Genomic DNA, 13,211 nt, shown 5'->3' on the forward strand with positions numbered 1-13,211 from the left:
AGCCTGATACACATATGCGAAACACCATATATGATATTGGCATATGCCTATTATATTGCATTCAAGGTGTTATATATCAATAAGGTGATCGTATAAGCCTAATAATTATTTTCATATGTCCAGTGGCGGATGGGACTTGTGCCTCCAGAAGCGCTTCGGGGGCAGACAGAGGCGCCTTTCTGCACACTGCTGTGATACCAAGCCCACATAACTACCGCTAACTGATTTCTGTTTTCTGCAGCACCCCCTGTAAATTCTAAAGAATATAGTGCATGGCAAAAAAATCCAATAAGTGTCTATTTCTGAGCACCACGCCAGCACCAGGCTGAAAACGCTTATATCATGCATCTTAGCTGCTCTAATGCTGGCCAAACAGTAACTGAACCTCTTGACCTGTGTGTGGTTTCTATGTATTCAGTTGCAGCCACATGATTCTGAGAAGCGTGGTGTTCGCGTTAAGAAGCAGCTGTGTCTAATAAATTGGCCACCGAGTGTATTCATACATACGAACGCAAACTAGCAATGTCGGTATATTTCATAATCCGATAAATGCATTATAATAGTCATCCTTACTGACTTTACACCGATAAATAAAAAATGATGCAATTTAGGAGTTTTTCGTTTATTTTCAAGTCGATCCATTTCGGATAATATACCGCGGATATTTTTCAAAAATAAGGTTGAATATCTGACGGCACTGACGAACAAGCGCCACGCTGTGGCACGAAGGTGACACTAAAAAGAAATATAGTGGCAACTGAGGCACAAAGAACGGTCTTTAAAATTCGCTTTAAATGCAAAATTTCCAAATTGCCTACAAAAAGAATGTGTATTAAATATTCTCAGATATTTTATATATTTATTTTGTTGACAAAGCACACAGGCACACATGCACACGAAGGGGAAATACAATCAAGGCATTAAAAGATTCGTGTCATTACACATAAAATATCACCATGAATATTAGGCCTACAATGGATTCCCCCAATTTACTTAAGTGTTAATATTTAATATATTTTACGCAAATGAATATTATGTATTATTATTTATTTTTAATGTTACGGTGTTAAAACAAAAGACAACGGTTCAAAGCACAGTTGGATAAAACTTTTAAAAGAATGAGGAAAGTGGAGAGAGACCCCTTAGAACCACTTTTTTCCATGACGACATTCCCCTTTTCTCGGAGAAAAAAAAAGTACAGCAGGTCTCCTGGAAAATCGAGAGCGACGTGACCAGGATGCAAATGGATGGAGCGATACGAGGGGCGCGCATGGGGCCGCTTGCGGTGCCCTACGGCCGCAAGAAAAGTCCGCTGAACTGCGCGTCTCCCCATCGCAGTATCGTTTCATGCGCCCCTTCAAGCCCACGTCTGTCCAGGAAGAAGAGCCGGCTTGTGCGCGGCCATAACGATCCCAGTAAAGCCAGTCCCTCAGTGGATCGGAACACATTTTAAATTAAATGAGTGGAGATGGCGGTGATTAACAAAAGGATGTTGAGTTTGGATTTTAAAAGTATATCCTGTACATTAAAGCAATGAGGCTTTACCCTAGTCACATCTCCAGGGAGAAAGGCTTTCGTCGTGCGTGTTTGGAATATTATAGTACGGAGGGGCTGTGCAGTTGCCAGACGCTCAACAGGCTTGGATTAAAAAAAAAATCTCTCACGCTTCGCTTCCCTCCCCCACTCCTAGTTTCTTGCTAAACCCAGAGTTCGGTCACTATAATGTCCGCTTAGATGAGAGGAGGTCCTCGGTCTCCAACCAGCGCCTGCAGCGTCGCATCTGACTCTCTGATGCAAGTAGAAAATAGTTTCTGACAAACTTAGAACTTGTGTTAACAAGGTCAAGTGGGCTTCAGCCTCCTGTCTAGATTTTTTTCCCTGGGAACTAAGATTTAGGTATGTAATACCGACATTAAATGATGCACATGTGTTTTATTTGTGGCAAAACGGGTACTCGGCCATCGCTATTAAAAATGCATTCTACCCATAATAGGCAAACATAACTTGAACATGATGAGTTCTTTTATTCACTGGCAATTGCTGGAGACGTGATAGTTTAATAAACACATTATTTCTCCGTAGAATCATGGAGCCGAACAGCACTGCCGAAGAGACTGAGGAGTTGCACCATGGAAACTACCTTCCTAACGCGGTGAGCTCGACTTAGATGCACGAAGATGATTCAGACTATGCTTTTGTATAGTATATGAAGATATCATATGTTTATATTTGAATATTATACAAATATCAAGGGGTCCTTCCGAGGTTTATATCGCAATTGGAGCGATTTGGGCAAATCTGAGTTCCATCCTTTGAATGCACCAACTGATAGATCTTGAAAGCGATTTTGTTTTAAATGAAATCCGTAGGTGAAAGTTATTCTAAGACTTTCAGGCAAGATGTTTTGCTTGATGTTAATCACAAGTTTAAGGCCCATTATTTTATAATTAATATTACGTTGGTTTATTGGTCATTATTGGGAGGATGTATGGTAGCGTTACCGAACACTTTACCAAACTCCCCCAGTCTTTGGGTTCGAAGTGCATGACCGCTTTGTTGGTCTGGAGTTTGCACGTCTTACTTGTGTTGTATGCTTTTCCAGAGACATGCAGTTAGGTGACTTGGTGTTTCTACAGTGCAGCTTGTGACTGTACGTTTGATTGTGTCCGGTGTTGGACTGGTGACCCATCCAGGTTTTACACCAGCCTTCTGTCCTGTCTTGCCTAGAATAAGCTTGTTTAGGCCCCTGTAGCTCTGACCAGCATAAATAATTGGTAGATGGATGAATGTCATTACTGAGGCATATTTACGATTTTATTATTTTTTCTGTCATTTAATAGATTTTTTTTCATGCTTATTGATTGTCATATGCATTCACATACAAACTGCAGTCATATATTTAGATAGGCTGTGATGGTAGCAGTAAATCATGATTACAATAAGTATTTTCTAAAAAATGGATGATGATTATAAGCAGCAAGACAATAAACCGAGTTACTCTCAGGAATTTGGATGTGGCATTATGTCGTGTTCCAGTTTTCACTGACAAACTGATGCATAAGAGCATGTTACCGTAACAAGCATGCAAATCATGTTTGTACAAGAACAGATTGTTTTAATGGCTCATTACTGAAAATATCATGCTCAACAGATCCATACAGTTCGATTATGTTTCAGTAATCGATACAAATTATTTTTTTTAAATTGTAAAATGTAAACATGAAAAACTATATATACTGGACAAAAGCTGCTAAATCATCTGTCACTGCTTTACTGAAATAATTGTTTGCACACTAGGTCACCTCAAGTTTTGTCTTATGCATAAATCTGCCACTCATTAAAATGTTTAATGAATTCTGGCCATGAGAGACCTCAGCCATGGACTCATGCACCACTGTGATCATATACCACACATCTCCACCAGTTTAACACATTAGAAACCCAATTAACTAATCGTATCCAAGACTCCAAGGCTGCACTTATATTTGTGTGAAAACTCCCATCATGTGGCAGAATGATTAGCCCTGACATTATGGCACGAGGGAACACCCCTGCCTGAAAAGGCACCTTAAAATGTGGGAAAAAATATACTCCGTCTTCTGCGTTGACGGCAGGCTCTTGTTTTGCATGGAACATGAAACGCCCTCCTTTCATTGGTCTATATGTTTAGAAGGTTGTAAGCGAGCTGCTCCTGGCTTATGGCCCACATGTACATTTTTGTGCTTCAGTTCGTTCGTATTAAAGAATTTCTTAGAGTCTATAAAGAAAAGCATATGAGCAGGCCTGGGGGGGGGGATGGGGGGGGGCAGGCCTGGGGCGGCTGCAGCTCACTTGCCAGCCACTTTATCGCTGTGCCTTTTCACAAAAAAAAAAGAAGAAAAAACGCGAACGCGCTCAGCATTTGTTAAATGCAGCCGCTACATCCTTTACGTTACCACGACAACGACGTGAACTCTCCACGGGGTTGCGGGCAGCCCAGATGTTGAGGAAACAGCATGGAGCTGGTGGACGCGCTGAACCCTTGATCCTCTCGCAGCTGAACTGCACGGCCAGAGGTTAGCAGTGAAAGGCGCAATTCCAACAGGAGCAAAAGTGATTGGGTCTTGAATTAGTCCACTTGTGTTCATATCTATCAGTTGGTGTACAATGAGTATAAAATCCTCCATAATTATATCTCACTATCTATCTATAAACACATACATATATACTTGTTTATAGTCAAGCCTATATAGTATGAGTATTATGGATTTTTAGGAATACAATGCATATATAATCATAGTATAAATGACCTATACCTATCTTCATATAATATCATACATTGTATTTATTATTTCCATTCTTGTTTCAAGGTAAAGAGTTTATAGAGGTAAAGGGTTATATGTTTATATAAGAAATGTGTATTTAGTAGCACACTGATGCATTCTGGGTAAGGGTCCTCTCTATTTCCTGTCTGGCTGTTTTTCACTCCCTTTAAAGGTTGTGTTCAGTGTTATTGGAATGCACTGCTGGTAAGTAGAACGTTAGGGTGCCGTGTAAAAGAAGGCTATGCTTTCTCTTTTTGTGCATTTTGCCACCTCAGCAGGACAGTGAGGGTGACCCTAAACGTGAGCTGGAGCTAGTGGAGAATTTAGAGATAGGAGAGGAAGAACTGCAACATCAGCCATTAGAGCAGGAAGACCTGAACTTTGAGAAATGGAAGCCGAAACCCAAGCCCAAGAAGACCTTCAAGCAGAAGATGCAGGAGCTGAACAAGTATCTCTGGAACCCGGAGACGCGGGAGTTCATGGGGCGTTCTGGGAAGAGCTGGAGTAAGTAAGGGGCCCAGTGAGTCCAGGGTGGCTTCAAAGCCCTCAAAGAAATGCTCTTGTAGAATGTTTGGGGCCTGAACCAACGATGAAGTACCACCGAGATAAAATCACGTCAGTTACTAATACAGTATTATTCTGACCCTCAACTGACTCACTGGAAAATAAAATTGATGAATGGTTATATAAATAGCACAATGTATTCCTTTGGCATTATTAGTTTTGTGAAGCAACAAAGATTAGTTACTTCAGGGTCTTCAGAAAGGAACGTCATTAAGTGCTTCAGCTTGATGTCTTTACGTGGCTTTTACATTTTCCCATAAATCACAGCATAGTGCTTGAGTGATTTTTATCGCAGTGCCAGTTTAAGGCCCGGAGAACTGGACTGGAGATGTTCACGGTTCTCTCTGAACGATGCTGGGAACACTGGACTCTTCGGATGCCAGTGGCTCCCCCCCCTCCCCCCACGTGAGCATGTCCTGGTTCAGTGTTTACGTAGGTGCACACATAACTCACAGTGGTCCTGACAAACACGCTCAGCCCTGGGAACAGTCCCTCCCGGTGGGGGTCTGTGGGGAACTGGCTGGGTGCCGGGTCTGGGACACGCATTCCTCCCTAGCCCCCTAACGCTTGTTTCCCAAAGTCTCCCCTTCACCCTCCACGACCTCCAACCCCCACTCCTCCCCCTGACCCATGGCGTGGGGGGGATGCGCATGCGAGATCCCAAGCAGAGAGCAGACGGGAGGGGTATCCAGAGGGCGCCCGCGCGTCTCAGTACAGGTCGGCAGTGGTGGAGCAGCTGTTCTTTGACTTGTTGATCTACTAGATGGTGTTCTGGGATGTTTCTCAATATGCGTACTTGACCGTATTTGGGTTCTTGTGTACCCATTTTACATCATCTCCCATTGCCAAAGGCCAGTTCCAATACTCAAGAACAGAAGTACACAGGATGGCAAAAATCCTTGGATGTCGTTCCTGCCCCACCCCAAATATCGAGGATACAAAGGTTGCATCCTCACTAATGAGAACGATCCCATGATTCGTTGCTCCCCGAGTTCATTCTTGGAAGGCAATTTAGCAAGAACGTTCTTTGAGTTCTTGGTATTGAGACACACCCCTGGTCCTTCTCAGTACTGGGAACCTAAAAGACAGAAGCAGACGATCCATAATGGGTCTAAAATGAAGCTTCGTGGAGACCTCCGCTGGGGAATGGATGGCTTCAGAGCTGCTCGTGCAATTAGACATAACCATGGGCGGACGAAGAACCCTCAAACATTTGTTCACGGGGTCCAAACTCTGTAGCAGAACCCCTGGGGGCGGAACCAACTATGGCTGTGTAAGAGGAGAAGGGGGGCTCATGGTCTGGTGCAACCAGCAGAGTGTACAAGGTCCCTGTGTCTGTACTGTACCCCCCCATGTGATAGGAGTGTGCTGAGGAGACTCTGTGCCAGCGCAGAGTGATCCGGGGGGGGGGGGGGGGGGACTCTGTGTGGCCACGAAAGGCCACCACTCTGATGGCAAACCGGAGGTTCGCTGTGTTCCTGGTAAAAGGACAGCAGGGTGAATTCTCACTGAGGCTTTAACAAAAAGGCCTTTGTGGCCAAGGGACACGGTTCTGGCTGCCACCAGACGCCTGCGAAAATGCCCACGCAGGAGAAAGCCATCAAAAGCGGGAAACACTCAATTTGATTAGTAGCTAATGGAGTGCTAATTGATCAAGGACGCCATTTGTTGACATATATATTCCTAATTCTTGGTTTCTTTGTTGTGTTGGTTTCCTGTCGCACTCATTATGCCCATAATAATCTACAAAAAAAAAAAAACTATTGAAGGGCATTCAGTTTGACTAAGAAGGTGAGGGTTTTTTTTTTGACAGACCCCTTGGAAATTTTCCATTTAAAGTGAGTTAAGCCTCATGAAATGCAAACAAATCCAGAGGGGCTCTTCAAACCACATGGTTAGAGCAGGTCTCATCACAGGAACAGGGAGCCTGTCCTTTATGTTGGGCCTGTTCCCTGTGAAGCTTCTTAGTGACCATTCCCTGTCCACTGTAAGCTCCTAGTGACCATCCCATGTGAAGCTCCTTAGAGACTGTCCTCTGTAAATCTCCTTAGGGACCGTCCCCTGTAAAGCTCCTTAGTGACCATCTCCTGTAAAGCTCCTTAGTGACCATCTCCTGTAAAGCTCCTTAGGGACCGTCCCCTGTAAAGCTCCTTAGTGACCATCCTTTGTAAAGCTCCTTAGTGACCGTCCCCTGTAAAGCTCCTTAGTGACCATCCCTTGAAAAGCTCCTTAGTGACCGTCCCCTGTAAAGCTCCTTAGGGACCGTCCCCTGTAAAGCTCCTTAGGGACCGTCCCCTGTAAAGCTCCTTAGTGACCGTCCCCTGTACAGCTCCTTAGTGACCGTCCCCTGTAAAGCTCCTTAGTGACCGTCCCCTGTACAGCTCCTTAGTGACCGTCCCCTGTAAAGCTCCTTAGGGACCATCCCCTGTACAGCTCCTTAGTGACCGTCCCCTGTAAAGCTCCTTAGTGAACGTCCCCTGTAAAGCTCCTTAGGGACCGTCCCCTGTAAAGCTCCTTAGTGACCGTCCCCTGTACAGCTCCTTAGGGACTGTCCCCTGTAAAGCTCCTTAGGGACCGTCCCCTCTAAAGCTCCTTGGTGACCGTCCCCTGTAAAGCTCCTTAGGGACTGTTCCATGTAAAGCTCCTTAGGGACTGTTCCCTGTAAAGTTCCTTAGGGACTGTCCCCTGTAAGATTCTTAGTCACCATCCCATGTGATGCTCCTTAGTGACTGTCCCCTGTCAAGCTCCTTAGTGACTGTCCCCTGTCCCCCGTGAAGCTTTTTAGTGACCGTCCCGTCTGCTCTCTAGTGACCATCCCCTGTAAGCTCTTTAGTGAACATCACATGTGAACCTCCTTAGTGACCATCCCGTTCCCTGTGAAGCTCCTTAGTGACAGTCCCCTGTCCCCTGTGACGCTCTTTAGTGATTATCCTGTCCACTGTGAAGCTCCTTAGTGACCATCCTCTGTCCCCTGTGAAGCTCCTTAGTGACCATCCCCTGTCCCCTGTGAAGCTCCTTAGTGACCATCCCCTGTCCCCTGTGAAGCTCCTTAGTGATTATCCGGTCCACTGTGAAGCTCCTTAGTGACCATCCCCTGTCCCCTGTGATGCTCCTTAGTGACTATTCCGTCCCCTTTGAAACTCCTTAGTGACCGTTCCCTGTCCTGTGAAGCTCCTTAGTCTTTCTGCTGCCATTGTGATGCTGTTTTTTTTGTTTCCCATTATATATGTTGACAGTTGTGAGACACATGAGCTTTGCCGAGGGGCCATGTTACTAACGGCTAGGAAGCTAGACAGGCCTTAAGTGGGTCAGTGAGATTATTTCAGAGAGTCTGTGAGTCATGGAAGATGGAAGATGGCGGTTTCCTGTTGTAATCACTCCTCCTGTCTCCCCCGCTGTCACCTCCCAGGTCTCATCCTCCTCTTCTACTCAGTGTTGTACTTCTTTCTGGCTGCCATGTTTGGGGCCTGCATGTGGGCTCTGATGTGGTCTATTAACCCCTACGTCCCAACGTACAACGACAGTGTGATCCCGCCAGGTAAACCCAACTCCGCGCCTTACTCTTTGGCTTGGCTAGCTCACAGGTAGCATTGAACTGGTCACCAGTACTGAACTCGGGTGTGCTGAGAGGACAGAGAATGGCTTGTGCTCAATCCGCAGGCATGATGATGTCACCACGGGGCCCGAACGGATTTGACGTTTCCTTCAACGCCTCCGACCGCAGTTCCTGGATTGATTACGTGAATGCGCTGGAGGACTACCTGAAACGTGAGTGGCTGTCGAGGGCGATGCGACCGGCGGCTCGGCGTTCATTGGGTGTGCTCAGCGATGGGGGTGCCGGGCCCGAGAATGACCTTGCACAAGGACGAGGAGGGCCCTTCTTTACCTTTTCCTTCTGGTCCACTGCCATTGGAGAAGAAAACTTGTGCGGAAGGTCTTTGTGCACGAGGCATTCTCATTCCAGTCAGCCTGAGGCCTTCTTTTGTGCTGGGTCTCTCTGCTCTGGCTGGGGCCAGCCACCAGCAGAGGCGGCTTGGCTTATTTATGGGGTCTTTCCTTCCATCTCCTCCATTCCCCACCCCTCCCCCGCTCCCCCATTCCGGCAGCGTACGAGGACTCCATTCAGAGGGAGCGGAACATTCATTGTTTGAAAGAAGAGTACTACTTCCAGGAGGACGAGAAGGAGAGCGCGGAGCGGAAGGCCTGCCAGTTCAGGAGGTCCTGGCTGAAGGAGTGCTCGGGGCTCCAAGACCGCACTTTCGGCTACTCCGAGGGGAAACCCTGCATCCTACTCAAGATGAACCGGGTAAGAGAGGCAGGAGGCAGGGGAGCCGGATACATCCCTGAAGCAGCCGTCTCACTGCCTCTGAGAAGGGAGCAGGAAATTCGTTCAAGTGTGCAGCAGAGCTGAGCAAAATGGACATTTTTAATGAAAAGTCGAAGGTCAGTGTCCAAACATGGGCCCTCTCCATTAATACTATAATAGTCATAAAACATGGTTTCCCAGTTCCAGGCCTGGAGGGCCAGTCTGCAGCACAGTTTGCAGATTTCCCTGCTCTGGGGAACCTTGTCATACAATAATAATACAATAATAACTGTATATTATTCTGATTTAAATATTATATTTCACAATCACCAAAGTGAGTTAAGTCTAGAATGCAGAGTGATGAATCAGAAAAATGCAACATAATTGTAGCATAATGTCAGGAAAAAAAACAGGAAAGAATGCATTCTGAGCATATAGAGACATCTAATGGCTACAAGAAGAACAGCCATGCAAAATCCATGAACACAGACATGTGATAGTAGACCATGTTTGCTTAATGACGAGCTCCACACACAATCTATAGCTTACAATCCCTTAAGTATTCAGATCAATGATTATAAATATCCAGGGTAAGATCCACTCAGGAGTAAATGTTTTCAAGATTGAGGATTTTTGTTTGTTAGTAATACACCAGCAGTGAGCTACACTGCCGCTCCTCCAGACTGCAACAGACCAGAAGGAGAGCAAAAAAGCACGTTAACAAAATGAGTACTAAAAATACCAAAGCATATAAAAAGTATATGAAGCTCCTTTCAGTTCTAAATTGGTGGTGAAAGATTGATATTGGAGCAAGCAAGAATTTTATATTATACAGACAGCCAGACAGACACACACACCTGTACTCATCTTTACGTGGACCGTCCATTCATTTGTATGGGCAAAACCCTAATCCCAACAATGACAACCTTAACCCCTACCCGGCCCTAACCTTAACCATAAATAACCAAACAAAATGCAAGACTTTTGGCATAATTTTTTGATTCCACTCACAGATTTTTATAAAATTTGAGTTTCCCCCTGTGGGGACCGAAACAAAATTTTATCCCATTGCAATAACAACTACAACAATGTAATATATTCGTGACACACACACGCACACACACACACGCACACACACACACACGCACACACACACGCGCACACACACACACACGCACGCACACACACGCACACACACACACGCACACACACACACACGCGCACACACACACACTCACGCCACACATGGCAGAAATATTTCTGCACATATAACTTTTGATATTTGTTTGGACAAATGACTAAGACTAAAGTAAGAATTATTGGTGTGACCCCTGCAGAAATGACCCAGGCCACCTCCTCCTCCGCACACCCTAGGGACCTGCCCACCCCCCTCCATGTGCCCCTGTTTGTGAAGCTGCAGAGTGGAACTCAGAACGAAAACAGTCTCCTCTTAGCAGCTGCTGTGGTGTCATCAGAGCAGATCTCCCCAGCTGATGTCGGACACACACACGGTCCTACGGCCTCTATGTGCTCAGTACATAAAAATAAAATCGTTAATCTGGAAAAAAAAAAACACAAAATATCTCTTCTGTCTGAGCCCAAACTGACCCTAGACGACCTGGGTGTTTTGCCATAGGACAGAATTGATTTGTCATTGAATTTTCCCCAATAGATTCTTGGATATTTACCTGGGCAGGGCACTGCGGTGAAAGTGACATGCACAGCGAAGGTGAGCATGTCGATAAACGGCCTGTTTGTCACAGAGGTTACGCACTTGTGAGGAGGACAGCCTTTAATTTCTCTTTCAGAAAGGAGACCCGGGGAACTTAGGGCCTGTCGACTTCTACCCCGACGATACATTCAAACTGATGTACTTCCCATATTATGGAAAGCTTAGACATGTGAGTATCAAGCCTTCCAGGTAAAAAGGCTTCATCGAAAGCATCCAGATGTAATTAAGGGCTTCACAGTCACTATAACGGGCAAATCGGTGCTGTGTTTGGGTGGCATCACAACATGCAGGAAATTGTCAGTAGGGGGTGCTGTTTGCGATGAACGGAGACGGAGATGAGCCTCTGTCTTGACCTGCGTTCCGTTGCCGCCTGCAGGTGAACTACACCAACCCGCTGGTGGGCGTGCGCTTCTCCGGGCTGCAGCCGGACACGCAGTTCACGGTGCAGTGCAGACTCCACGGCAAGGGCATAATCAACGACTCCCCCACCGACCGCTTTCTGGGCAGCGTGACGTTCGGCCTGATAGTGGGAGAGTAGGTGTGTAGGGGGGGCGGGGGCTGCTGCGATGGGTAACGGTGCTGACTCAGCAGTCAACTTGGGGGAGGGGGGACAGTCCAGACCTCCTGCAGCCGTTATCATTACTGTAAACGAAGCTCCTTCCCCCTCCCTGTCTCACCTGCGCCACCTACAGGCCCGTGTTTCCCTGTGCACCACACGCTCAGTGTTTCGCCTTAACGCATTAATAAACTGAATATTTCCTGTAGCAGTGAGTAAGGGCGTAGAAGTGAATAAGGTGGTCACGCTCGGATAACAATCGGAAAAGGACGAGGATTACATTCTGCGTGTCCGCCAACTCCACGTTCATCGTCAACTAATCACATACTAACAGCAACAAGAAAGCAAGGAATTTAATTTATTCTCATAGACAAGCAGTACTTTGGAGGAAAAAGGGGTGGAAGCCAAGCTTCAGAGTCGCCAGTGTATATGGAGTTTTTATTTTAATGTATTATTGTTTTTTTTGCCAAATTACTATAACCCCACTAACAGGAGAGGTCATTGTAGTTAATGGTAGATCAGGAAGGCTTCCTTTGTGCCTTCAGTTTAATAGACAACATGTTAACAGTCTCTTCTAGTTTTTTTGCATTTTCTCTGTATAAAAGCAGAAACCAACGAGAAAACAGATATCCTCCAACTCTTAGCCAATACATTTTTTAGACGGATAAACGTTAGGCTTGCACCAGCTGTGTTTGTACTGCTTAAATTGTTTTCTGGGCTCTTTAGGGTCAAACAGTTCCTGTCATTATATTTCGATGTATTTCGACGTAATGTTACTAAAACAAAAAGCCGGATTACACTCTTGCATTTACTACTGTGGTAAAGTGCTTTCCAAGAGATAGTAGGCGTAATCAACATATTTACTATATTATGTGAGAGGAATAAATGCAATGTAATTAAGACCATTGTAAGCAATCTATTTACAAAAGTGTTTATATGATTTTCAACTAAAATATAAAAACTTTGAGTTCAGAATACTTTTCATAGGCCAGATTTAGTATACACACACATGTTCAGCAATTCCCTAAGTACAATCAGGTTTTATATGCCAGGCTGTTTGGTCATCAATGCCCAAATATTTACAATCTATTAATATTTACGAATTATTAAAATAATTTGCCAGAAACCCTTTAAATATTTAATTACGTTTCCAGAGCCTAATTACGCTGGTATGGTGCTGGACACTCACTGTGAAAAGCCTGTGTAGTAAACTGATCTGCACATTTTCAGCCAATAAGTGCATGTTTGGTAATGTTCTGTGAAAATTAACATTTTTACACATTTTCATGATGGTATTTCAATAAACATGTGGAAATAAATTAACTAATTAAAAAATGTGTTTTCTTTTCTGTGTGGTTGACATGAAAGGGTATAGTCACTAACTTAATGTGGAATGGATACAATTATTTACAAAATACATGGTCAAAACATACCTTGCTGATTTTCATGAGCTAAAAAAAAACAAAGCTAGATAACCGAAGGAATAATAGGTAATCATCAAAAAAAATCTTGTGTGTGTATAAAGACGGCTCACAGACTGAAAAATGTTCCAGTTGCTTTTGGATTCTAGATTTGAAAGTCTTTTAACAGGGTAAATATTAAAAATCCAAGTTTTCTTTGTCTGACTTTCTTCACGTACTTCAGTGGATTCTCCAGTAACATGTTTAAGAATCAAGGATGTTGCGCTATTAACAAACTAAGAAAAAGTACATTTTAAATTCATCACATCATCCACCTCTACAAAGAGTA

General features: G+C 44.7%; 1 protein-coding gene across 2 annotated transcripts; it reads left to right on the forward strand.

Annotated features, from left to right (window-relative positions):
- Positions 1 to 1,654: 1,654 nt before the first annotated feature.
- Positions 1,655 to 12,797, forward strand: atp1b4 (ATPase Na+/K+ transporting subunit beta 4). 2 transcript variants are annotated; one of them, XM_023800599.2, is made up of 9 exons: positions 1,655 to 1,896; positions 2,083 to 2,152; positions 4,580 to 4,808; positions 8,278 to 8,406; positions 8,529 to 8,636; positions 8,975 to 9,174; positions 10,847 to 10,903; positions 10,983 to 11,075; positions 11,283 to 12,797. In XM_023800599.2, the coding sequence occupies exons 2-9, from the start codon at positions 2,087 to 2,089 to the stop codon at positions 11,442 to 11,444; spliced, it is 1,044 nt and encodes a 347-aa protein (XP_023656367.1). In that variant the 5' UTR covers positions 1,655 to 1,896; positions 2,083 to 2,086; the 3' UTR covers positions 11,445 to 12,797. The 2 variants fall into 2 exon arrangements, with proteins under 2 accessions (XP_023656367.1, XP_023656368.1); XM_023800600.2 differs by having other exon boundaries at positions 1,658 to 1,896; positions 4,583 to 4,808.
- Positions 12,798 to 13,211: the final 414 nt, after the last annotated feature.

This window comes from Paramormyrops kingsleyae, chromosome 18, assembly GCF_048594095.1.
Source record: "Paramormyrops kingsleyae isolate MSU_618 chromosome 18, PKINGS_0.4, whole genome shotgun sequence".
NCBI lineage: Eukaryota > Metazoa > Chordata > Actinopteri > Osteoglossiformes > Mormyridae > Paramormyrops > Paramormyrops kingsleyae.

Excerpts from the sequence above, each read along its gene's own strand:
- atp1b4 (XM_023800599.2), top strand. The coding sequence starts at position 2,087 with ATGGAGCCGAACAGCACTGCCGAAGAGACTGAGGAGTTGCACCATGGA. Across the intron at positions 4,809-8,277 it reads GCGTTCTGGGAAGAGCTGGA|GTCTCATCCTCCTCTTCTAC; the intron begins GTAAGTAAGGGG and ends GTCACCTCCCAG. Across the intron at positions 11,076-11,282 it reads ATTATGGAAAGCTTAGACAT|GTGAACTACACCAACCCGCT; the intron begins GTGAGTATCAAG and ends TGCCGCCTGCAG.